This window comes from Plasmodium yoelii (assembly GCF_900002385.2).
Source record: "Plasmodium yoelii strain 17X genome assembly, chromosome: 12".
Classification (NCBI taxonomy): domain Eukaryota; phylum Apicomplexa; class Aconoidasida; order Haemosporida; family Plasmodiidae; genus Plasmodium; species Plasmodium yoelii.
The window spans coordinates 1492538-1517179 of NC_036184.2; the positions used below are offsets into that span (position 1 = coordinate 1492538).

At 22.4% G+C, this 24642-nt stretch overlaps 7 protein-coding genes across 7 annotated transcripts; 3 read left to right on the top strand and 4 right to left on the bottom strand.

Moving 5' to 3' along the window:
• Nucleotides 1-1523: 1523 nt before the first annotated feature.
• Nucleotides 1524-4994, top strand: PY17X_1236800 (WD repeat-containing protein 26, putative; the record flags this gene model as incomplete). The annotated part of the gene is made up of 1 exon (XM_724784.2): nucleotides 1524-4994. The coding sequence occupies one exon, from the start codon at nucleotides 1524-1526 to the stop codon at nucleotides 4992-4994; it is 3471 nt and encodes a 1156-aa protein (XP_729877.2).
• Nucleotides 4995-6744: 1750 nt separating this feature from the next.
• PY17X_1236900 (uncharacterized protein) lies at nucleotides 6745-11137 on the bottom strand (the record flags this gene model as incomplete). Its single annotated transcript, XM_719229.3, has 5 exons — nucleotides 6745-8025; nucleotides 8122-8358; nucleotides 8532-8789; nucleotides 8975-9138; nucleotides 9373-11137. The coding sequence occupies 5 exons, from the start codon at nucleotides 11135-11137 to the stop codon at nucleotides 6745-6747; spliced, it is 3705 nt and encodes a 1234-aa protein (XP_724322.3).
• A 2143-nt stretch (nucleotides 11138-13280) lies between these two features.
• PY17X_1237000 (secreted ookinete protein, putative) lies at nucleotides 13281-14510 on the bottom strand (the record flags this gene model as incomplete). Its single annotated transcript, XM_022956860.1, has 7 exons — nucleotides 13281-13306; nucleotides 13387-13522; nucleotides 13619-13681; nucleotides 13785-13798; nucleotides 13941-14027; nucleotides 14122-14137; nucleotides 14232-14510. 7 exons carry the CDS (start codon nucleotides 14508-14510, stop codon nucleotides 13281-13283), a joined length of 621 nt encoding a protein of 206 aa, XP_022812698.1.
• A 794-nt stretch (nucleotides 14511-15304) lies between these two features.
• PY17X_1237100 (conserved protein, unknown function) lies at nucleotides 15305-16409 on the bottom strand (the record flags this gene model as incomplete). Its single annotated transcript, XM_022956861.1, has 4 exons — nucleotides 15305-15578; nucleotides 15742-15795; nucleotides 15965-16244; nucleotides 16382-16409. The coding sequence occupies 4 exons, from the start codon at nucleotides 16407-16409 to the stop codon at nucleotides 15305-15307; spliced, it is 636 nt and encodes a 211-aa protein (XP_022812699.1).
• Nucleotides 16410-18530: 2121 nt separating this feature from the next.
• On the top strand, nucleotides 18531-19415 carry PY17X_1237200 (histone RNA hairpin-binding protein, putative; the record flags this gene model as incomplete). The annotated part of the gene is made up of 1 exon (XM_721556.2): nucleotides 18531-19415. The coding sequence occupies one exon, from the start codon at nucleotides 18531-18533 to the stop codon at nucleotides 19413-19415; it is 885 nt and encodes a 294-aa protein (XP_726649.2).
• Nucleotides 19416-20577: 1162 nt separating this feature from the next.
• On the top strand, nucleotides 20578-20952 carry PY17X_1237300 (50S ribosomal protein L14, mitochondrial, putative; the record flags this gene model as incomplete). The annotated part of the gene is made up of 1 exon (XM_721557.1): nucleotides 20578-20952. One exon carries the CDS (start codon nucleotides 20578-20580, stop codon nucleotides 20950-20952), a length of 375 nt encoding a protein of 124 aa, XP_726650.1.
• Nucleotides 20953-21488: 536 nt separating this feature from the next.
• Nucleotides 21489-22769, bottom strand: PY17X_1237400 (V-type proton ATPase 16 kDa proteolipid subunit, putative; the record flags this gene model as incomplete). The annotated part of the gene is made up of 5 exons (XM_022956862.1): nucleotides 21489-21556; nucleotides 21653-21773; nucleotides 21903-21982; nucleotides 22189-22347; nucleotides 22700-22769. 5 exons carry the CDS (start codon nucleotides 22767-22769, stop codon nucleotides 21489-21491), a joined length of 498 nt encoding a protein of 165 aa, XP_022812700.1.
• Nucleotides 22770-24642: the final 1873 nt, after the last annotated feature.

The window sequence follows — 24642 nt, forward strand, 5'->3', positions numbered from 1 at the left end:
AATAAACTTTGTGATTAATATATTTTCATTTATGTAATACATACACCTTTTTCCTTTGTTTACCATTTCCTTATAAAGAAAAAAATGTATATTTATATTTGCCTTTCCTCGTTTTTCAATTTTTTTTACACCTTTTAAGTGAAAAATTAAGCAAAAAATTAAGCAAAAAATTAAGCAAAAAATTAAGAGAAAAATTAAGTGAAAAATTAAGTGAAAAATGTTCATAATGATAATCAACTATTTAATTTTATAAAATGTAAAAAAATATAATATTGATAATTGAGACATCATATGTATATTTAGATTTTTTTTAATTGGTATATGCACATTAAAAAATTAATTAGAGAATGCATGAAAATATAGCATGTCAAAGAAAAAGAAAATAAAAATTTTGTAATATTTTCGATTTTAAGAAGGCTTTTATTTATTTAATATATTTTATATCGTTGAATTTTTTGTTCTTTATTCGAATATGCTGGCCCACATGTTTTTATTTCATTTGGTCACACGACCTACATTCCTTTATTTCATCATTTATTTGTTATATGTATATATTTTTTTTTTTTTTGGAGATAATATCTATTAAAGAATAAGATAAATTCCGTAATATATTATTTTTTTTTTGTCCTTTTTTTTTTTTTTTTTTTAATTTAATTAATTTAATGGAAGCTTATGGAAAGTAAAAGGTCATATATTCCTTATATGGCCAGCATATTTGCCTCAAATAATTATTCATGTGTATATAAAAAATGACATATATATACACACATATATTATTATACATGCTATACGGCACATTGTTATAATAAATAAATATATATATATATAATATGCAAGCTATAAGATTGAAGATATAACATACTTGCATATAAAAAAGTGATATTAAGAAAAAAAAAAAAATAGAATAGCATGCAAAATAATATAAAAATAAATTAGTCAAATAATGCTATATGCTATATGCTAGATAAAAAAATAAACAAATATATATATTATATATATATGAAATTATAATAAATGAATTCAAATTGAGAAACAATTTTTATTTGTTCATTGGGTAGATATAAGCATAAACCCACATATGCCTGATATTTCGCATTCTATATACTTTTTTCCACAAACCTAATAATTTATGTTTTTATTTTTTTCACACTTTTCACTTGATTGTTTTATTTTTTCCATATTTTTTTTATCCTATTGTTTTTACTTTTATTATTTACTTTTTTATTTTTTCTACATACCTTTTGTATAATTTCTGATTCCTTTAACTTATGTTAATTCAATTTTATCATAATTTTTTTGTTCCTTTATATATATTTTTTTTTTTTTTTTTATTTCATTTTATTTTTATGTAAACCCTTGAATTAGGCTAGATATATAATCATTTTACGCAGTTTTGATTTTCAAAACAAAAGACGTAAAATGGACAAAAGTGTGTTAATTGAGAAAACCTGTTTTGTATGCTCACTTTTTTCCATTTTTATTTCGAAAATAAAATAAAATAAAACAAGTCCCCATAAAACGTTATGAATTTAACAAGCACTTTTAAAAGAAATAAAAGAAAAAGCAATGAGGGAATAAGTCATGATATTACAAAAAAATTAAAACACTGTAATATGTTGAAACCATTATTAACCATTCAACGTGATGAACTTATTGCATCTTCGCTATTTGCGAAGGGTCTATGCAAAGATGAAAAAATAAGCGAAAAAATAAGCGAAAAAATAAGCGAAAAAATAAGCGAAAAAATAAGCGAAAAAATAAGCGAAAAAATAAGCGAAAAAATAAGCGAAAAAATAAACGAAAAAATAAATGGAAAAAATGACAAGATGGGCACTGATAAAAATGACTTAAATTTTAATCTTTATGAATCACGAGATTTTGGATATATATGTTTGGAAAGTGTTAAAAATGAAAGTGTTAAAAATGATAATTCTACAAAACCAAGACAAAACAATTTTAACAATAATGAAGATATGTGTAGAATGAAAAGGTTGCCAAAAATGGGAAAATCGGGGAAAAAAAGTGAAAAAAAAAAAAAATCAAAAAAAAAATATAAAAATAATCATAACACAAGTTGTGAAAGCAATTATAGTAGCAGCAATGAAAGAAAAGAAATAAAATTTGAAACACAAAATTATAATACTGAATATTTATGGGAAGGGTTATTAAAAAAAGATGTAGTACTTTTATTAATTCAGGCAATTAAAAATATGGGTTATAAAAAATCGGCAAAAATTTTAGAATCAGAAAGTGGAATAGAATTAGAACAGCCATTAATAAAAGATTTACACAAAAATATATTAAAAGGAAATTGGGGAAATAGTATAAATAATTTAAAAAAATTAAATATAAATAAAAAATTAATGAAAGCAATTAAATTTTTAATATATGAACAATCTTTTATTGAATATTTAAATCAAGGAAAATATTTTTCTGCTTTAAGATGTTTAAGGAATAAATTAAGAAAAGCATGTTTTGATGAGGATACATATAAAAGATTACATGAGTGTACAACATTTTTTATGTTTCAAAATTTAGAAAATAAAAATAATATAATTAATAATACTCAATTTTATTATATAAATGATAATATAAAACTTAGAAATTCACGTAAAATATTGTTTGATAAAATTAATAGATTATTACCTGAACATATATTAATCCCTCCTAGACGGCTAGCTATTTTATTACACCAATCGCTTAAATATCAAATTGATAACTGTTTATTTCATAATCATTTTTCAGATTTAAAATTAACTAAGAATATGGAATATAATAAAATTTTGCGTAAATCATGTTTTAGTAATATCAATTTTGATCATCATAAAAATGAACAAGAAAATAAAATAGACGATATAATTTTTAAGGATAATGAAAAAAAAAAAAAAAATTTATATAATAATTATTTTTTTAGACATAAATATTGCAAATATAATAATTCTTGTGAAACAAAACCATCACAATATAATTACACAGATAATGAATCATCTTTATGTATAAGTACTCTAAATATTAATAATATAGAAAAATTAAAAACAAATAACGATATACAAAATGGTCAGCATACTTATATAAATTATTCTATTGAATATCCTCAAACTGTAGAAAGCAATTCAATTAATTATGTGAGCACTAATATTCCAGATTCTCCAGAAAAAGTCCAAGATGCATATTTGAACATAATTAGTAATGCACCGACTCTTCAACTTCTAAAGCTAAGCGATGGAAAATGCCAGGGCGGAGTCGGGCCAGATATAGAAAAGGGTGCAAAAAATGGCGAAAAAAATGCCGAAAAAAATGCCGAAAAAAATAGCGAAAAAAATGGCGAAAAAAATGGCGAACACAATGGCGAACACAATGCCGAGCACAATGCCGAACACAATGCCGAGCACAATGCAATAGCATCAAATTTAGTAAATCATTCTTTGTCAAATAACATTGAGGATGTAGAAAAAGAAGAAACAAATTCCAACGAAAATCAAATACTTGAGTTAAATAAAAAATATAATTGTAGTTGTGAAATTAAAAAAATACAATGTGATTGCATAACATTTGGTGATAATAATGCTAAAATATGTCAAAATGGTAATAATACAATTTTATATAATGAAACTAAAGAAATTTCAAGTTTCACAGAGTTAGAACAAAATGGAAATTTAAAAAATGATAAAATAAATTTAAAAAATAGTAAAATAAATTTAAAAAATAGTAAAATAAGTTTAAAAAATAGTAAAATAAGTTTAAAAAATAGTAAAATAAGTTTAAAAAATAGTAAAATAAATTTAAAAAATAATAAAATAAATTTACTAAATAATTATAATAAAAAATATATAGATAAAATAAGTTGTTGCACTCATTTATCTCTACTAAAAAATCATGAATGTAAAAAAATAAAGCTTCCTTATTATTGCATCAAAGTTTTACAAGGACATACAGATGAAGTATGGTATGTTAGCGTATCTTTAGATGGAAAATATATTGCATCTTCAAGTAAAGATAAGAGTATATTTTTATGGAAAGGAACATACCCATTTAATAAATTAAGAGAATGGAATGGACATTTAGATGGAGTTAGTTACATCTGTTGGAGTTATAATAACAAATATTTAGCTTCGGGTTCTAATGATTCTAATATAATTATTTGGAGCCCTAAAAGTAATAAAAAAAAATTATGTCTAACTATGCATAGTGGACCTATTACATCTGTATGTTGGACAAAAAATAATTCTACTATTATATCATCGGCATTTGATAAAAAAATATATTGCACTAAAATAAATATAGAATTAAAAAGTTTCTCAATTTTATATGCTTGGTCATTTAGTACAAGAATACAAAATTTTGTTTTTACTAAAAATGAAAAATATCTAATTGTTGTTCCAGCAGATAAAAATGTTAGAATTATTGATTTTAGTATGAAAAAGGAATTATATATTTTACCTGAAAATGATACTATAACATCTTTATGTGCATCAAACTTGTATAATCATGTATTAGTTAATATATCAGATCAAAAGCCTATTATAAAATTGTGGGATATTAAATATAGATATATCATTCAAAGCTATAGAGGACACAAACAAGGACGATTTATTCTACATTCTACTTTTGGTGGAAAGAATGAAGATTATGTTATTAGTGGTAGTGAAGATAGTCTAATATATATATGGCATAGAACAAAAGGATATTTATTAGATGTTATTAATGGCCATGCATCAAATGTAAACATAGCAATATGGCCTCTTGCTTTCTCTAAATTTCCATATATGATATCCGCTTCTGATGATCACACTATAATGATTTGGAATACACATCCAAAAATTAATAAATCTAAAAAACATATATATATGGAACGAGAAAAAAAAAGAAATGCCGAAAAGGAAAAAAAAAAATCAAAAAAAAATATTTTTCACCATCCGTTTTTGAGGGAACTAGCCAAGTTAAGTGGCATGGATGTTCAAATTCTCTCACCAAATGATTCTCATATGTTTTAAGTTTAGCCAATTCTTAAATTACCATACATTTATATCCATTCTTATCGTTGCATTATATCGTAAATTTCGCACTATTTTTATTTTAATGGTTATGGAACCATGAATTCACATAAATTAAATCCGTTTTATTCATTTAATTAATTATTGTTATTATTTATTTTATTTTTTTTAAACCATCTTGGGGTAACTTTCCCTAAATTAGGGATAAACTATGTTTTTATAATTAAAAATAATAAAGAAAATATTATATCAGATTGATTACTCACAAAATATTCACACACCTATGGTTAATAACATATATGTAAATACACGAATTATATAATTCGTATTGTTTTTTTTTTCATTTTGGCATTTGCTAATTAGTTATATAATTTTTTTTTAACTAGCCAAAAATAGCTATCCATAATTTTTTTTTTGTTTTGGCTAGTTAAAAAAACGCCTAATGATTATCCTTAAAATAGGCATATACAATTTAGTGAATACGATAAAATTATCAAAGAAGCATTACAACATTGTACGGCACATTTTAATAAGCCTATTTGATATTTATTCTAATTTCACAAAAATGTGATATTAAATATTTAGATAAAAATAACATAATATTTTTATATTATTCATAATAGTGATATGAATATACATATATATTATAAAAAACTATTGCACATAATATTAAAAAATTAAGATTCAAAATATTGTCTTTAAAAAAAAAAAAAGTTAATTCATAAGCATGATCATAATTTTATCCAATTTTAGCAAATTATCCATAGCCTCACCAAAAAAATACACACACATATCAGTATAATGTATATAAATAAATTGGTGTAATAATATAGAATGAAATACAGAGCAATATTTTTATTTTTTCAAAAAAAATAATAACATATATAATGCATAATAATTAGTCTAACAAATTTGATACCTGAAAAAAGTAGCTACAAAAATAATCAAATAATCTGCACACAATAAAAAAAAAATATCCAACGGTGTGCATGTTTCATAACACATGTTTACATAAAAAAACTTTAAAAGATTCTTAAAAAAACTCAAAAAATAATAAAATAGAAACGAAAAAAAAAGAAAAGCAAACACAGTGTCTTGAAATAAATTATTTGCTCTGTTCTGGCCAGGTAACAAAAAATAATAATTTCTTTGAAATTTATTCATCTATTTTATGCTACTATCCATTCAGTACAAAATCAGAATAAATGTATTAGCATGATTTTATTAATTCTTCTAAAGCTATTACTTTTTTTTTCGATAACAAGCTTTCATAATTGTTTAACATTTTTCTGTGCTTATTTTTATATCTCATTTGGGCGGTATTAGCTTTATATTTTGTATTTCCATTCGTGGTATATATTTCATAATTGCATAAAAAGCTTCAAAATATTGAGGAATATAGCTATGACGTTGTGCATGCGTATTATTGTTTATTTTTTACATTAATCTAAATTTTGTTATTTAATTTATGATTTCTTTATCTATGTTTGTTGCTGTCTCTTCTTCAAGTGATCCGTTGTTGTTAACTTTGTGTTGGTTTGCGCTATTATCATCACCATTATCATCATCATTATCATCATCATTATCATCATCATTATCATCACCATTATCATCATCATCTTATTTTTTCAACTTTTTCAACTTTTTCAACTTTTTTTATCTTATTTAATAAATCACGGCCGTTACAAATATGCCTCTATTATCGCCATTGGTATTTATTTCTCTGTTATTTCACTTTCATGTGCTGTTATTACTCATTTATAAAATTTGGTGTGTTCCTAATATTATCACCATCTTGACATATGCTTATTAAATTATTATTTAAAATATCATTTTTTCCTCGAAAATTCTGCTTGTTTTTTTTTACCCTGAATTGTTCATTTTTTTTTTTTTTTTTTTTTTTTTTGTTAACTTCATTGTAATCATAATGTTGAAAATTAGACTCCCCCAATTTTGTGTTTTTTCTATTTTGTTCATTATTATTTTTATCAATTGAGTTTATATCGTCAATGTCAATATTATTTCGATGTTTTACATTCTGAAATTCCATTTGTGTAATAGATTGTTCACTATGTTTATCTGTGTCTTGAGTGTTGTACTCACTTATATTTTCGGTACTATTATATTTTTCCTTTGTTCTGCCAAGTTTGTCATATTCAGTTTCATGAAAAATATTTGTATGGCCATCAGGAATAATATATTCATCATTATATTCACAATTATTTGTAGTATTTTCACTATTTTGATAACTTTCTAATATATTTTTTTTATAATAATTAAGATCATCTTTTTGGGTAATTTCTTTTGATGTATCACTTTGTTCTGATATTATACATTTTTTATGTTTGCTATACTGTTTTTTATTATTTAATGAATTATTTTTATTTTTACATTTTTTTTTATTATAACCCTTATTTATATGATTCTCATTAATATTATTTGGATAATTTTCTGAACAACTTATCGACTCGCTATTAAATTCATGAATATTTTGTGTCAAATTATTATCGTTTTTCATTTGGTGAATATTATCTTTAGAATCTGAATGCTTACTAGAATTACCTGATTTATAATTATTATTAATATCTATATTTAATACTGGGTGTTTTTTTGCAAGTTTCCAAGCAATTCTTTTACCTGAGTTTATATTACGCAATTCTTTTATATATGGTTTTATTCCTTCTACAAGTTTTGTTAATTCGGGTTCAGGTGCAACAGATAAAGCTCTTTGTATTACATAATTACCATATTTGTCTAAAATAACATTTTTTAAAATATTTTTTCCTTTTTTTAATAATCCATTTATCATCATTTTTCTACATTTAGTAGTTCCGATTATTAAACATTTTTCTATAACATTTGATGAAAATTTTTGAACAGCATGTTTTTCAATATCTTTTAATAATTTTTCTATTATTTCAAAATTAACTTTTTCATTTCCCATATTTAATATATATTGCACCACATAGTTCCCAAAAGCATCCTGTACTAACTCAAGACAATTGCTTGATATTTTATTTATAAGAAGTTCCTGTTATATCAAAAAAATATAAAATATTAAACATAAATATTTTAAAAATGATAAAAAGTTGAAATATTAATATTGGAATAATTTATATGTTCATACCTTTTGCGCCTCGTTCGCAGAATCAATACATCTTTGAATTACGCAGCATCCATGTCTATGTGTTGATACTTCTACAAAATTTTTTAAAATTTCATCATAAATAAAATTACATTGAGTGCTGGATAAAGTAACTAAACATTTTTGAACAACATGATTTCCATTTATATCTTTTATTAATATTATTATCGAATTTTTTAGTGAGTTGGTTATTTTTCTTATTTGGGACGGTGTTTTTATCTGTAAATGCGTGATGATAATGCAAAGAGAAATAATAGTAAAATATTTAAAGAAAAAATACAAAATAGCTAAACTGAGAAATAGTGTAATATATGCTAATTGAATCATAAAAAAATGATTTTTTTTATCATGTATTCAAAAGGTTTTATAAAAAAAAAATAAAAAATGTTTACCATCTCTATGAGCTTCTGAACAGTTCGGGTCCCATGAACACTTATGGAAGCATTTATTAATTCATCCGATGATTTATCAATAATTTTCTCTATTTGTTCAGGTGTGCAAACTTCTATTAATTTTTGACAAAGGTAATTTCCAAAAGGGTCCATCATTAATTCTATTATATGCTCTAAAGCTTCGTTATATATTTCATCGATACAACTTTGATTTTTTTTATCAAGAATTTTTTGAAGTGTTCTACATTTGGATTGATCCTTCAAAAATTGAAAAATAAAATAAAGTAAAATCGAAAATAAAATCGAAAATAAGCATGGGCATTGTTAAATGAAATAAAATAAATCACTAAACACGCACAAAAAAAAATAAAACAGACAAAAAAATAAAACAAACAAAACAGACAAAAAAATAAAACAGACAAAACAGACAAAACAAACAATACCTTGGCTATTTTGTATACGTTTCCAGATATAGTAGTTAAATCGAGATAGTCATCATTACTAATATTACTTTTTTTGCTAAGCAAAGTCTTATCATTAAAATTTTTGTGTGAATGTTTATATTCTTTTTTTTTTCTAATTTTTTCGTTTATCATTGGTTCGTTAGCTGTGTGAAAAAAAATGGAAAATAATTTATATGGAAAATAATTTATATGAAAAAATTGTCGACATACACTAATTTGTCTACAATCAAAACTGTGCACAATTTAGTTGTGAACAAGCGAAATTAGTGTTTTTTATTTTTTTTTTATTATTTTTTTTTATTATTTTTTTTTTATTATTTTTTTTTTATTATTTTTTTTTTTTATTATTATTTTTTATTTTTTGGATGGCTGTATACCCAAATAACTATACGATTGGTTAACAGAATAGCCAATGCTTTCCGCATTATAAATGTCAACACATGGTAATGGGACACCCGGGTAATTATTCATAAACTGATTACAAAAGTAATTTTTTTGATGAGACGTGTAAAAATTCGAATTAATAATATTATAATAAGCCATATTTTGCTGATAATTATTTATAGGATTTTGGCTATTATCATTCATTGGATACATTCTAATATTATAAGTTTTATTACATATATTATTTAAGTAATTGTACATTTCATTATTTCCTCTTATATTATATATACTACCAGTGTTTATATTATCATTATAATTAATCATATTATTATATTTGTTTAATATACTATCTGGCATTTTATTTATCGTATTTATATTGTCTATATTTCGAATCATGTTTTCATTGTTTTCAACATTTTTTCCACAATTCATAGAGCTAGTACTATTCATCCGTTTTGGTATGTTTGTGTTATTATATTCTATTTCCTTTTTCTTTTCTAATATTATATTACTATCGTCCCTATTTATACAATTGGGTTCGTTACCCATTCCAGGAAATTGATATATCTCTTTATTAAATTGCAATTTGGGTGCAAATATAAATCTGTTAAAGTTTGGATATAACCAATTTTCTTCGTAATTTATTAATCCAATATTATTACAATTCTCTACAGCAATTGTATTTGTCTCATTATCACAGTTTCGATTATTTTCCATATTTCCAAAATTTTCTCCCATCGGTTCTTTTCCAATTTTACTGTTTATTATATTACTATTTATAATGTTAATATTATTATTTAATCTATTATTGGAATCATGTAATGTATTATCTTGACAATATGGTTTATTATTTTGTAAATCATTCATGTAGTTAACAACTGTGCAAGGAGGCATATATGTGGGACAACAATAATTAGTATATTTGTAAGGTATAATATAATGTTCGTTATTTAAAAACATATTTGGATCGTTGTAATTTGAATATATATTGTTTAAAGTTCCTTGCAGGTGTGTAGAATTATTATCATTTATTCTATCAGCGGAATCAAAATAATTGGATAAATTATTCTTATTATAATTTATCGTACTCATTGCGTCCATTGTATTTACACCATTTGGTGGGCAATGCATTATTGGGGTTATATTATTATTTATAACATCTTTATTTAATATATATTTATTATTATATTTTTTATATGAACTGGTCATGTAATTTTGTAAATTGTAATTCATGCTATTATTATTCAAAGAAATATTTGGTAAATTATGCATGTTATTTGTATTCATATATGGAATATTTATTTGATATAATTGTGTATAATTTGATATGTTGGGTAATGCTACCTTATAATTCGGTGGTATTATATCTATTGGATTCATAATTTTTGTATTTATATTTGAATCAGCTATTTTATTTATCGACGTATTTTTGGGTTTTTTTTTTTTATTACTTATTTCATCTGTCTTCGCTAAAAATTCATCATCAGGTATTTTCTTAGTTTTATTCATTGAATTTGAAGTATCATTATTACTGCATTTATCTTCACTGCTATTACAACTTTCGGTATTGCTCTCAAAGTTACTACTCTTAAAGGTTTCCTTATTCACATCATGGATATTTTTCATTTTTTCGGTAATTTCGAAATTTATAGTATCATTAATATCTTTGTCAGTTTTATTCTCTATCCCATTTTCACAAGCTAAATTATCTGGTGATAATTCGGGTGATGCTTCTCGCTTCTCATTTATATTTTCCATTTTATCCGAACTTATTCGTTTCTTTATTTCTTTCTTTCTTTATTTCTTTCTTTATTTCTTTCTTTTTTTTTTTTTTTCCTTTTTTTGGTTTTTGGTGAATAGGGAATGGGAAGATATATTTTTATATTCGGATTAATTAAAAAAATAAAAGCAAAAAAAAGTTTAGTTACATAAAAAAAAATTGTTACAAAAACATTTTTATAAATGATAAAGATAAAAAAACGTATTGGATTATATAATTATTTATTGTCTAAAAATTTAAATACACATAAAAAAATCAAACACTTCTATATATGTGCGTAATGTATAAGCATTGATATTTACGAATTTTCAATGTGTTTTGTTCATATTATATTAAAAAAAATCCTATATATATATATATATATATATAACATAAAAAATAAAAGCTAAAAAGACTTGAGTAAAAATACGTTCTAATAATAATTTTGATGTATGATGGTACAAAAAAATAATATAAAAAAAAATATATATAATATATGTTCTATATGATCTACATATATTATATAAAAATCCACACACACAAAAAAAAGTAGTATAAAATATATTTTGTAAAAAATCAAATATTAAAAAAAAATGCAGAATAATAAAAAAGTTTTATGAAATTAAAGTATTAATAACAAATATAAATATTTCGAAATGGCCTTAAAACAAAAAAGATAAATAATATCAATTAACAAACTAGTATGTATGTATTCATATATATTATATAGGTGTGTATATATTACTATCCTATTCTCTTATTTTTTAATTGTCTATATTTTAAGCTTTATATTATTTTTTTATTTTCTATTTTTTTTTGTTTTTTTCGTCAAATAAATTAAAAAAATTAATTAATAACTCTATTTTCCATATCGCATTTATTCTATAATTATTATTTATAAAAAACGACGTGAAAGTGTAAGTATACATACACAGATAATTACCTAAATATATATAAATATTCAATATTTTTATATGCATATCTACATTATTAAGGACATAAAATAATGCGTGCATATACATACACAAATAAGTTTGTACACATATGCACACACATATGTATGCTTAAATAGAATAATAGATCGATTATATTTTTATATAAATAATTATAATAATATGTAGCATGACTGTTAAGAATTTTTATATATTTTTAAGCAAAGCTAGCTTTTTTTTTTTTTATTCCAAAAAACAAATTCGCTTTATTTATTACTTAGTCATAAAATATAGTATCTTAATACACATATATATATAAAATAAAATAATAAATATAATATGCGTGTTTATTGAATATCCAATTTGCATAACTTTGTAAAATATATATTTATGATATAGACAATTAGCTTAAAACGGAAAAATAAAAAATAAAAAATAAAATATAAAAATAAAAATAAAAATAAAAATATTACTTCGTATATATAATATATATATAATGGCTTTCTGAAATAAATATGTTGACATATATGTGTGCAAAATTATATAAATGACTGAACAGTGAACTTTATATGGTTCCAAAAATTGTATACAAAATATATATACAGTTATATACAATTTCCTATATTAATCCAATTCGCAAATTAAAAAAAAATAAAGACAAACAAGCTGTTAATGATAAAGATTTTACCACTTTGAATTGTTGTTATTATTATTATTAAAAGAATATACGATAAGTGTATGTATTGTTATGTGTTTATATATACCCAATTTATTTAATTCGTGTAGGAAAAAAAATACAAATGTTGTTTAAAAAAAGGAAAAATTTAAACCATAAATATTTTATTATCCAATTTTGTTTTCATTTATGTAGTATATAGTCATTTTAAATAACAAAATTAAATGATATTCAATGAATAAAAATGTTAAAATTCATGCAACATAAAAAAAAAAAATTAAATAAAAAAATGCATGAATAGTAATAAATATTTAAAAATATAAATGAAATAAATAATGTCCTATTCATAGTTAACATATATACACACCTTCAAAAATGGTCTACAACTTGAATGAACAAATGAAAAAAAAAAGAAAAAAACATTATAAATAATATAATTAAAATGTACTCATATATTTATAAGTCTTTTAAAATAAACATAAAATAGAGGAAGAAATGTGTAGGAAAAAATTTACCACAACAGACATCCCGTTTTTACGGTGATCGAGGTGTTATAGGGCCTAGTATAAAAAAAAAATAAAATACAAATTAAAAGTAAAAAGTGAGTAAAAATAAATTATAAAATTTTTTTATTTTATACCATTCCTGAAAGATGCTTGTTTAAATCTCGAAGAATTTGTAAAGTCTTCTTGATTATCCTCTATTTTTTTGTCTTTGTTAATTTTTATGTCAAAAGAAATATTATCCAAGTTTTTCTCATCTTCATCATTTCCAATCTAAACAAGTTAAATGAATATATTCATGTGCATATATGTATTGTATCAGTTTAACTTATAAAAAATATATAATTTGGAAATCTATATATAACTTGCCTTATTTAAAGAGTCCAACAAATTTTCTATCTCCTCCTTTTCTGTATCATCAATATTTTCGATCTATAAAACGATGTTATAAATTGTTATATATATGTGTGAATTTTTTATTTATAAGCAAAAAAAATAAAAAGGACATTTTATTGCCATTTTAATTTTCATAAACCTGTTTATCATCTCCTAAAAATTTTTAGAAAGTATTAAAAAAAATATTTATTTAAAGGCGATAAAAATAAATGAATAGATATAAGGAAAAAAATACATAATAAAAAGCAGAAGACAACAAAATATTTATCTTACAAAAAATTTTATAACGTATTACCTTCTTCGGGAACATAAACTGAAGAATGATTAGTTGACCATAATGATGAAGATCTTTGTCGAATTCTTTCCTTTTCTTCTAATTCTTCTGTTGTAACAAAAATATATGAAAGCATATGAATATGTGTATTTTTTCAAAAAAATTTATAAAAGCATATTTTTTTGCATCATTTGTGTTCCACCTTCTAGCATACTGACCTATAAAAAAAGAGTAAAGAATTATGTAGCTTCGAAAATTGGTATCAACAATTATACATAAACATATACATAATATGTGCATATTTTTTTTTACTTGTCTCCTAATCTCTTGTTTAAGCTCTGACAATAAAAACACCATATCATTCTTACTGATATTTAGTTTTTTTGAAGGAACAATTTTTAAATTAATTCGGGTAATTGGATCTGAAATTGGCTCGACATCATTTTCCCCTTTCGGTGAAATAACATCTGCTATATCTGACACAGTTGACAGAATATCTGAAAAAGGCAACAACGCCGTTTTCTCACAACATACTTTATAAAAAAAGATGTTCAAAAAAAAACAAAAGAAAAAAAATAATAATTTGTTCATTTTTTAAAATAATTGATGAAATACTAAAGATTATGTATATTACGTGAAATTAAGAATAATTAAAAATTCCAAACAAAATAAAAAAAATACACTAATAGAACATTTGTACAAAAAAACAAACAAAGTAATAATAAATATTATAGAGACATATATATACCTTTATTTTATTATTATATATTTTTACAGTATAAAATAATGAAAGAAATAAAATGCAGAAAAAGGAAGTGTACATACATTTAACTATGTCATATAATATATACATTTATTTCTCCTAAATTTGATAAAATGAAAATAATATAGAATTTTATAAATATTACCACAAAAAAGAAAATAAAAATAATTGACATATTATATATTTTCCTAACTGTATAACATATTTTTTTCAAAAAAATAAATCCAAATAAGACACATAATGTTCAACCAATTTCACATTTTTAATAAATTGGCTTAACTTCCCATACTTTACACATAAATCAAAATTCACTTTATATTAAAATAAAGAAATGGAAAATCATTCAGAAAATGGCGTTGTAAAAAATGATAATTATTCATATAGAAAATTTTATATTCATATATAGTTCAAAATACAAACTTATTGAAAATATCGAAAAATAAAAATAGAAAAAGTAAAAGAATATATTAATATAAAGTAAATATAAAATCAAAAAAATAGATACTTAAAAAGAAAAAAAAATCAAAGTTATAGATCATCACCACAATATTAGTATTGTTATTATTTAAATTGATTCCATTCTTTTTTAATATTCCGTCATTTGGAGTTCTTAAATTCAAATCTAACTTGTAGGCTCATATTTATACTTTAAAGATTTTATCAAAGCTTGTTTAGACATTTCAGGGGTGATTTTATGCATTTTGAAGATTCGATCAGCAGGTGTGCATGTACCATCCTCAAAATTTACTTGACTATGCATCATAGTTAAATTAATATCTCCTATTTGTGTATGAAATGGTGTAGTATAATAATAATAATCGATTGTTGTGTTTGGAGTAAGCTCTTTTATATCACAGGGAATAGGAGTTTTAGTTGCTTTATAATAATCATATAACCTAGAAATTCAAAAATTAAAATAAAATTATTAGCATATTTACAAATATATATATACTATCGTATCATATTTTATGTATTCATACAAAATTAAAATATATAAGTTTTTTATTCATATATTTTTTTATATGAATATGTAATAATAAAGTTTGTTAAGTGACCAACCATGAGCTTGTGTCTGTTGTCATCATTCTCATCCCATTATCTGCAATCCCATGCCTGTTAAAAATGGAAAAAAAATAAATATGAGTCTAAATAATTAAAAAAAAACAAGTATTGTATTTACGCGTATAAGGGTAAAACAGGGGAACGATATATGTATATACAATTGGCTAATAATTTTGCTTTATTTTGCTTTATTAATTGTGGGGTATCTTTTTCGCATTACTTTAAAAATTTCTCCATTTGTTGAATAGAATATTCATCACGGGCATTTTGTATGAACCTTTTGTAGCTAATTTCTTTGTCTTCATTTATATCAAAACTGCCATGGCTTGTTTCTGGTGTTTGGATTTTTGTTGGTGTAAGAAGAGCATCTTCAGTATCATTTGGATTTTTGGTGGCGCTTAAATTACTTGAAATATGGGATAGGCTTTTGGAATTCAACTTTATCGATCCGTTTGATGATAATTCACGAGATAACATATCTTGATCCTTCATTAAACCATCTTTAGGAATTATTATGAAATAGGACCATAAAAAGGGAAATGGAAAAAAATATGTATATATATATATGTAACATCATTGAGGATAAATATGAGGGATTATATTCTTTGCTCGTATGTTTGCTTTTATTTTCCCTTACCGCTGTGTTTAGCACTTGTAGAATCCATTATTAATAGCAAAAAATGAACGATGAAATGAATTAATATTTTAATGGTTGAAATATGAATAAAATAATAAGCCAAATAAGTATGCAAAATTATTTAGAAAAATTAAAGGATAAAGAAAATTGGGAAAAATGTGTAAAAAATAAAATATAAAAAAAATATCAAAATTGTTGAAGAATAAAACTTATGATAAAAAAATTATTTAAATAAAAAATAGACAAAAATAAAATATTTTGAACCACTTAAAGATAGGATGAAGAACAAAAAATGAAATTAATTAGTTAGAACAAAAATATGTGGAAAAACTTTTTTACATTTTAAACTTATACATATATTATGGGAAGACGGTTTTAAGCTTTTTAAGAATAAAGAATAACGAAGAGATTTTCTCAAAAAATAAACAAATTTTTCTAAAGTGCTTAATTTGATTTTTTTGTTTTATTATTTCATTTACCCTTAATATGTTTTTAAAATTCATCCTTTCTGGAAATATTAAATGAAAACCAACAAAGGAAAATATAAAATAATAAATAGGATTTTTTTTTTTCGATTTTTATAATATATATTACGTTCGAAAATTTTATCATTTTTAGCTATTTATTACTGCTAATAAAAATGGTGTGTAAGTTGTAAAAAAAAATTATGTCTTTTTTTTTTTTTCAAAAAAGCTATTTACTGTTTTAATCAACCAAATAAAGCATAATGTCGTTTTATTTTATTGCTTGTTAATGTGAAATAATAAAAAAAAAAAAAAATTATAACAACAATAATCTAACTAACTATGTTGTAGATACTAATAATTATATTATTAACATGCCAAATGCATTTATGTGTGCAACAATTTCCGTAATTTGTTTCCAAAAGTAAAGAAAAAATTGGTTTATGATTAAAAATCGTAATTTAATTTGAAAATGATTGGAATAACTAACTGATTATATATAAGTATATAAATACATATTTACATGCCAAATAAATGGCCAAAACAATAATAAATTTATCCATTTAAATAACATTTTCCTCCTTTTTGTAGTATATTGTGTAATGAAATTTATTTTTTTTTTCATACGCATTTAGTAAAAGCTATATAGGATCCATATAAAAGGAATATGCTACTAATACGTCTATTTATTATATATATATATATATATATATATACATATAAATGTTTCGATAAATATGTCCTTTTGGTTTCTCATAACAAATACTGTTATTAAAAGCTTGTATAGAAAAAACAACACTATAAGCCTGCACAAATAGAGAGAGATATAAATTATTTTTTATTTCCTCATCCGTTTTACTTTTCGAAACCGGTAATTTTTATACACACAGGAAATATTACTGAAATATCTAAGTTAAAACAAATAATTATAAAAACCTAAGATTAAATAACTCCAAGGATGCACACACAAAGTAAATAATATAAAGAGTAGTTATTCATGATTAAGAATTATCACTGATGGTATGGGGTGTAAATATTAAAAAAAAAATAAAAGAACATTCTTTTTGTTTGTATAAATTTGTTCGGTATGGTATATGAATATTTTTTTAGGAATTCCAAAAATATATTTAAAAACAAAAGATAAAATTGTAAAAATCATGAAAAAAATCATAGTCACCCAAACAATTCTTGATCTCTTAAAATATATTTAATTTATTAAAAGATTAGTTGATTTTTCATTTTTGAAAATAAAATTTTTAAACTCTATAAAAAACGCACTTTCAAATTTCACGATGAGTATGAAATTAGAAGGGTTAATTTATAAGTATATTTTTTTCAACATACCGAAATGGTAAAATATAAAATTTTGTGTGAAAAAAAAATGACCAAGATATATGAGCATATATTTATTTCACATAATGAAAGTTTTTAAAATCATAAAAATCGAAAATAAAATTTTTGAATATTTTAAGGAAAAACAAAAATAATAATAAAATATTTGATTTGTTTTATTTATTATTTTTTGTTACTATGTGTAATAACATACAAATATATATAGATGAAACATGTGTAAGAAAATATAATTAAGTTGAATAATCACCAAAAGGGTTTTATATACTATCTTATAAACTCATTTTAATTTTTTTTTTAATTTTTTGAAGATAGCTATATTGTAATATCATGAAATGAATGATGCATCAAGTTTCCAAAGATTCCATAATAAATTTTCAAACAATGAATTGAAACAATCTCAAATTAACCAAAGACTTAAAAATATAAATTTAACAAAACGTTTAATATCGTATGAACGCTACATAAAAGCTATACCAAAAAATAAGAGAAATCCAAATTTAAAAAATGATTGGCATCCGGAAACACCTCGAATTAATAAACAATTAAGTGTATCACAATGGAATAAAGAAATAAAAAAATGGAGAAAACAAATACACGCATGGGGTAACATGCCTGAATATGTTTATAAACATATATGTAACTTATCAATTGTAGATAGAAATAAATATTTATCAGAATTAAAATTACTTGAACTAAGTCAGGTGGATATTAATAATTTAAAAAAAAAAAATGAGCAATGTTCAGAAATTATAATGAACAATATTTTATTAATTCCTGAACAAAATAATAATACAAATAGTTGTGCAAAGAATGAAATAATAGAAAAACCGTTTTTTTTTCTCCCCCAAAATTTTAGTGGAACTATATTAAATGACCAGTTAATAATTATTAAGCAAAAATATTTAGAAACATCTCTATATTCATTGCGACAAAAATATACCCCAAAATACGCACATTTATTTGATGCATATAATAGTTTATACCTTATGGAAAGGGACCCCAATTTAAATTGTAAAAACGAGACAAAGGAGCAACAAACTATCATCGTAAAGCTAAATAAAAAATGCAATGATAGTTGTAAAAATGACGAAATTAAAACTAGTCAAGATATTCTAAAAGAATATATGAATAAGCAAGAAATGCAAGCATCGAAATATTTACATTCTACAAATACAAAAAAAAGTAGTAACCATAGAAAAGGGAAAAGACATTTTTAGTTTCTCTCTCTCTCTCTCTCTCTCTCTATATATATATATATATATATGTATGTATGCATATGTAGCCTGGAAGAGTTACCACTTTTTGTTTTTTTTTGTGTGTGCATTATAAATTTATGTACCTTCTCAATCATGTATAAACATAGGCATACTATTGGATATACATATATTTTTTTTGTGCTTTTGTAAATAAGTATACCATAAATGGGCGCAAAAGTTAATTTTATTAATTCTACATAAATGTAATAACGGTTATTCGTATTGCTACATAGTTTATTATACATTATTATTATTTTATTTTATTATTATTTTATTTTATTATTATTTTATTTTATTATTATTTTATTATTATTTTATTTTATTTTATTTATTTTTTTTGTACATTCTTATGATAAATATGCTCATTTCTTAGTGATGGCTGGTCTTATTTTGTAGATCATGCTTTCATATAAAATACTTATATATTAAAAGAAAAAAAAGGTGAAAAAAAAGGCGAAAAAAAAGGTGAAAAAAAAGGCGAAAAAAAAGGTGAAAAAAAAGGTGAAAAAAAAGGTGAAAAAAAAGGTGAAAAAAAAAGTGAAAAAAAAGGTGAAAAAAATGTAATAATTTTGAGTAAAACAGCTTAAAAATACTATTTCAATTAATAAAAAATGATACTTATGTGTAAATATACAGTTTATAATGTTTGAAAATTTTTGTTATATTAAAATTAATTTGTAGAATTTTATTTATTTAACTTCTATATAATAAAGTGGGAATTATTCGGATTTGGTCAAATATGTATAGTTACCCACCTACTCTTAAAAAAAAATATTTTTTTACTCGTGCATATAATAGTAATATATTTGTTAAAAAAATTTAATAATTTAACTGACAAAATAAAATCAAGAAAAATATTCTTTTAATAATTATTGTATTTTTACATATCATGTAAAAACATTTTTATCTAATCAAAGAATCCAAAAAAAAAAAAAAAAAAGAGATATACTATTTTTATTTTGTATACATTATTTTTAATGGTATAAATAAGAAAACAAAGAGTGGGGGTCAGATTATTATTACTTTGAATTTTAAAATAAAAAGTTATAACACATGTAATATATGTATATATTGGATATACGCATGCTTGCCCATGTGTGTGTGTAAATTAAGATCTTGATTAATGATACAATTAACAAATATTTTATATGGCCTTTGGAGGCAATCTATTGTTAGGTGTGCAGATAACAGTGGTGTTATAAAGGCATGCATAATTGGAATTGGGAAAAATAAATGGGGTACTGGAAAAATAGGAGATAGAATTAGAGTATCAATACGTGATAAAACTTCTGAATGTGGGGTTTCCGAAAAAACACCCAAAGGAATTATTGTTAGAAGAAAAAAAGAAACGAAAAGAAAAGATGGTAGTTATATAAAGTTTGATGATAATGCTTTTGTTATGATATCAAAAAATAAATTAAAAGCCACAAAAATAAAAGGACCAGTTGCTATGGAAACGAGACATAATTGCAGAAATTTGGCGAGATACATTTTTTAAAGTATACTCAAAATTTGTTTTGAAAAAAATTAATATGTAACATCCCCTTACATATAAGAGTGTTTAGACGTGTGCATATATATTTACCACTATTTTGTAAAATAATTTATTTTATTATTTTTTTTTTTCTTATGCACATATATATACATACAATTTCGACGATTACAAACAATATCATTTAATCTTGTTTTATTGTTTTGTCGTTATTCCATTTTTTGTGTCACATTTTAGTAAGCATAAACTGGATATATAGCACATATTTGGATATGCTATTTTTATTTCATTTTTTTTAGCAACATAAATTTAAAACATTGCAAACATTAAAAAATTATACATAATTTTAAGTAAATACTTTTATTTAGTTTTCTTTGTTCATTTTAGTTATACAGTAATTCTATCATCGTATTATCTTTAGGTTAAGTTTATATTCTCTATTATTGTTTTTAAAAAAAAATATAATTACGAAAATAAATAAATAAATAAATAAATATATATATATATGTATATATATACACATATATGCATATACACCCATACTAATTGGTGTAGGGTGTACATAGGTTGCTTGCGTCTGATAAGGAAATATAAATGCCAATAATTAAACCTACAATAATTATGATAAAAAAATAGAGGAATATATTGTTTTAGTTGAATACAAATATTATATAAATCATGTAATACCTTTATAAAAAAAAATTACCATATAATGCCAAAGTTTCAGAGAAAACTAAGATTAAAATCATTCCAATAAATAATCGGTTTTGTTGTGCATTTGCTCTTACACCAGCATCACCAACAATACCAATAGCCAAACCAGCAGCCTATATTTGAAATAGAAAAGTGGAAAAATAAGTGTGTACATGTATGTGTGTACATGTATGTGTATACGTATGCGGCATATGAAAGAAGTAAATTTCTTGATTTTGTTTCATTTTTCGTCATTTATGTACCAATGAACTTAATCCGACTATTAAACCAGATGCTAAATGTGTGTATCCTAAAAAGCTTGAATAACTAGCAGCAGGTGACACTATAAAGGGAAATGGAAATATGGATATTGTGAAAGGAAAGTATAAATAGTATGAAATAAAAATATAAGTTTTGATTTATTTTCATCGTTATTTAATGTTAACATAGTAATGATATAAAATATATTTAAGTTGAATGAAAAGATTATATAATAAGAGATTTATCAATATGGTTTATTATTTTATTTTTCATATATATTAAACTAACTTTTTCCTGAGATAATAATAGACATAATAATTCCGTAAATACCAAGAACTCCGGCCATAACAACTGGTAAAATTGATTTCATGATTAAATCGGGTCTCATTACACCGACACTACAAACCCCTACTCCACTTTTAGCAGTACCGAATGCTGCTCCCAAATCTGTGATTGGAAAAAGAAGAAAGAATAAGCAACGGAATAAACAAATAATTAAACAAATAAATAAACGAATAAACAAACAAACAAACAAATAACACTCGATATATACACTAGCATAATGTATAGACTCATATGCGAATATCAAGAATGCACACTTATAATGGAATAGTAACAATGCAAAAATAAATTATCATAAGGATTTTTGCATATCCATATACAAATAGCAGAACAGTAACGCGATATAAATAGCATACTAATGATATATACATAAGTAAATATAACAATATAAATATTGATATATGAAATAAAACTTAAATATATATACACATGCAAAGTAATAGGGAAAAAATATTACTTGAAAAAATAGAGGATGCTGCAATCCCCATAAACCCAAAAAAGGCTGAATTTGGATCACATGTTCGCATTTTGAAAACAAAAAAATCAAATTAAATAAGATTATTTTTTTATATTATGTGTGGTATTATTTTAAAATTTATAATAACTATTATAACTATTTTCCTAAAAAATATATATTTATAATATATATATATATTGCAAAATATGAGAACTTTCTGATAATATTTATAATATATATAGCATAGATTTTACATAAAAAAAATATATATATTAAAAAATATGCTTGCGTATATAAGTGCGGAAATATGAAAATATGGAAATATGAAAAATATAAATATAAAAAATGAAAATATTAAATATGTAAATTCAGTAAGATAAAAAATATTATATATGCATATTATTTAAATTATGATATCATTTTAGTATGTATATATAGCAAAGATTGGGGGAAAAAAAAAAATTCGTTCGCATGCATTAATTTTTTTATATATATTTATTTTATTTTTTATTTTTTATTATTATCAGATGAATATAAAAAAAAAAAAAGTAATTTTTTTTTCATTTAATAGTTATTATGGATATGTAAAATCTTTGCATTGGGAAAGGGAAAATGAAATATACATGGGAAAACTATTCAAGCATTTTTTGTTTTAATTTTTATTTTGAATCTTATTTAAAAGCGATTTATAAATAAAAATTTTATGTTATGAGCGATGGACAACACAAAAAGTCAAGAGTATAGGGAAAAAGAGAATAAAAAGATAATAATATGTTTTGACAATAATTATATTACATATATATAATATATATTATATTGGCAGTAGAGATATAAGAACATATTGCATACAATTTACAGTAATAGCATTTCATATACTTTTGAATTTACTTATATTGTGGGCTTGTAACATATTACATATGTTATATTATGATATATTATTTATGCATTGGCGCATTTGGAAAATAAAGAATGAAAGGAGTGTGTATTTAAATAAAGTCAAACTGTTTACAATGCTTTACCATATACACACATAAATACATTATTATCTATATTTTAGTATAATGTACATTTGTGTGAGGTCTAATATTTAATGGAAAAAAAAAAAAACTTTAATTATTTTTTTTTCTTTTTCGCTAGCTGGCTATAGGCTATGTCAAAAAGGTTATTATTTTAGTGCGCATATATACAAGCTCACAATTTCTTTGTTCTTACGATTATTTATTTCCAATTTATTTATTACTTATTTTTTACTATTATTAAATTCGTATTACTAAAAATGTTCTTATATAAAATAATTTAATAATTTACGCTAATATGACAATAATAAAACTAAAGCTATATTATCATAAATAAGGAATACTCAACAAGCTGTATACAAATATCCAAAATATTTTTTATTTTGTTAATAAAAAAAAAAAAAAAGGAAAAAAAAAAAAAAAAAAGCTATTTTGCATACAAAATAGACAATATCCAATTAAAAAAAAAAAAAAATATAACTATCGCTAGTTCCAATTATAATTATGTACCCAATTGAAAGTGATCATGGGAAACAGTAATTTTACAGTGTCAAACAAATTTACTATAATTCCCAATACATTATATAAATTATACAAATAATTATAAAAGAATATTATATGGTTCTTATAAATAGAAATCTTATGTTTATATTTTTTTCATAAACTTTATTCGCCATTTCCCTTTGCCTATATTATCATTTAATTTGTATGATTGTGCATAGTGGGGTGTGTAAGTATTTTCCTATCAACATTTCTTAACCGTTAATTTTATTTATGGAAAATTAATTTTTCCTTTTATTTTGAAAATTTATATACCTGTAAAACGTGGGTTTTATTGGATATATAAGATTGTAGGATAGAAATGGAGGAAACAATATTTTATAGGAAATCTTGAAAAACAAGAAAAGTTGCAAAGAAATAATTACA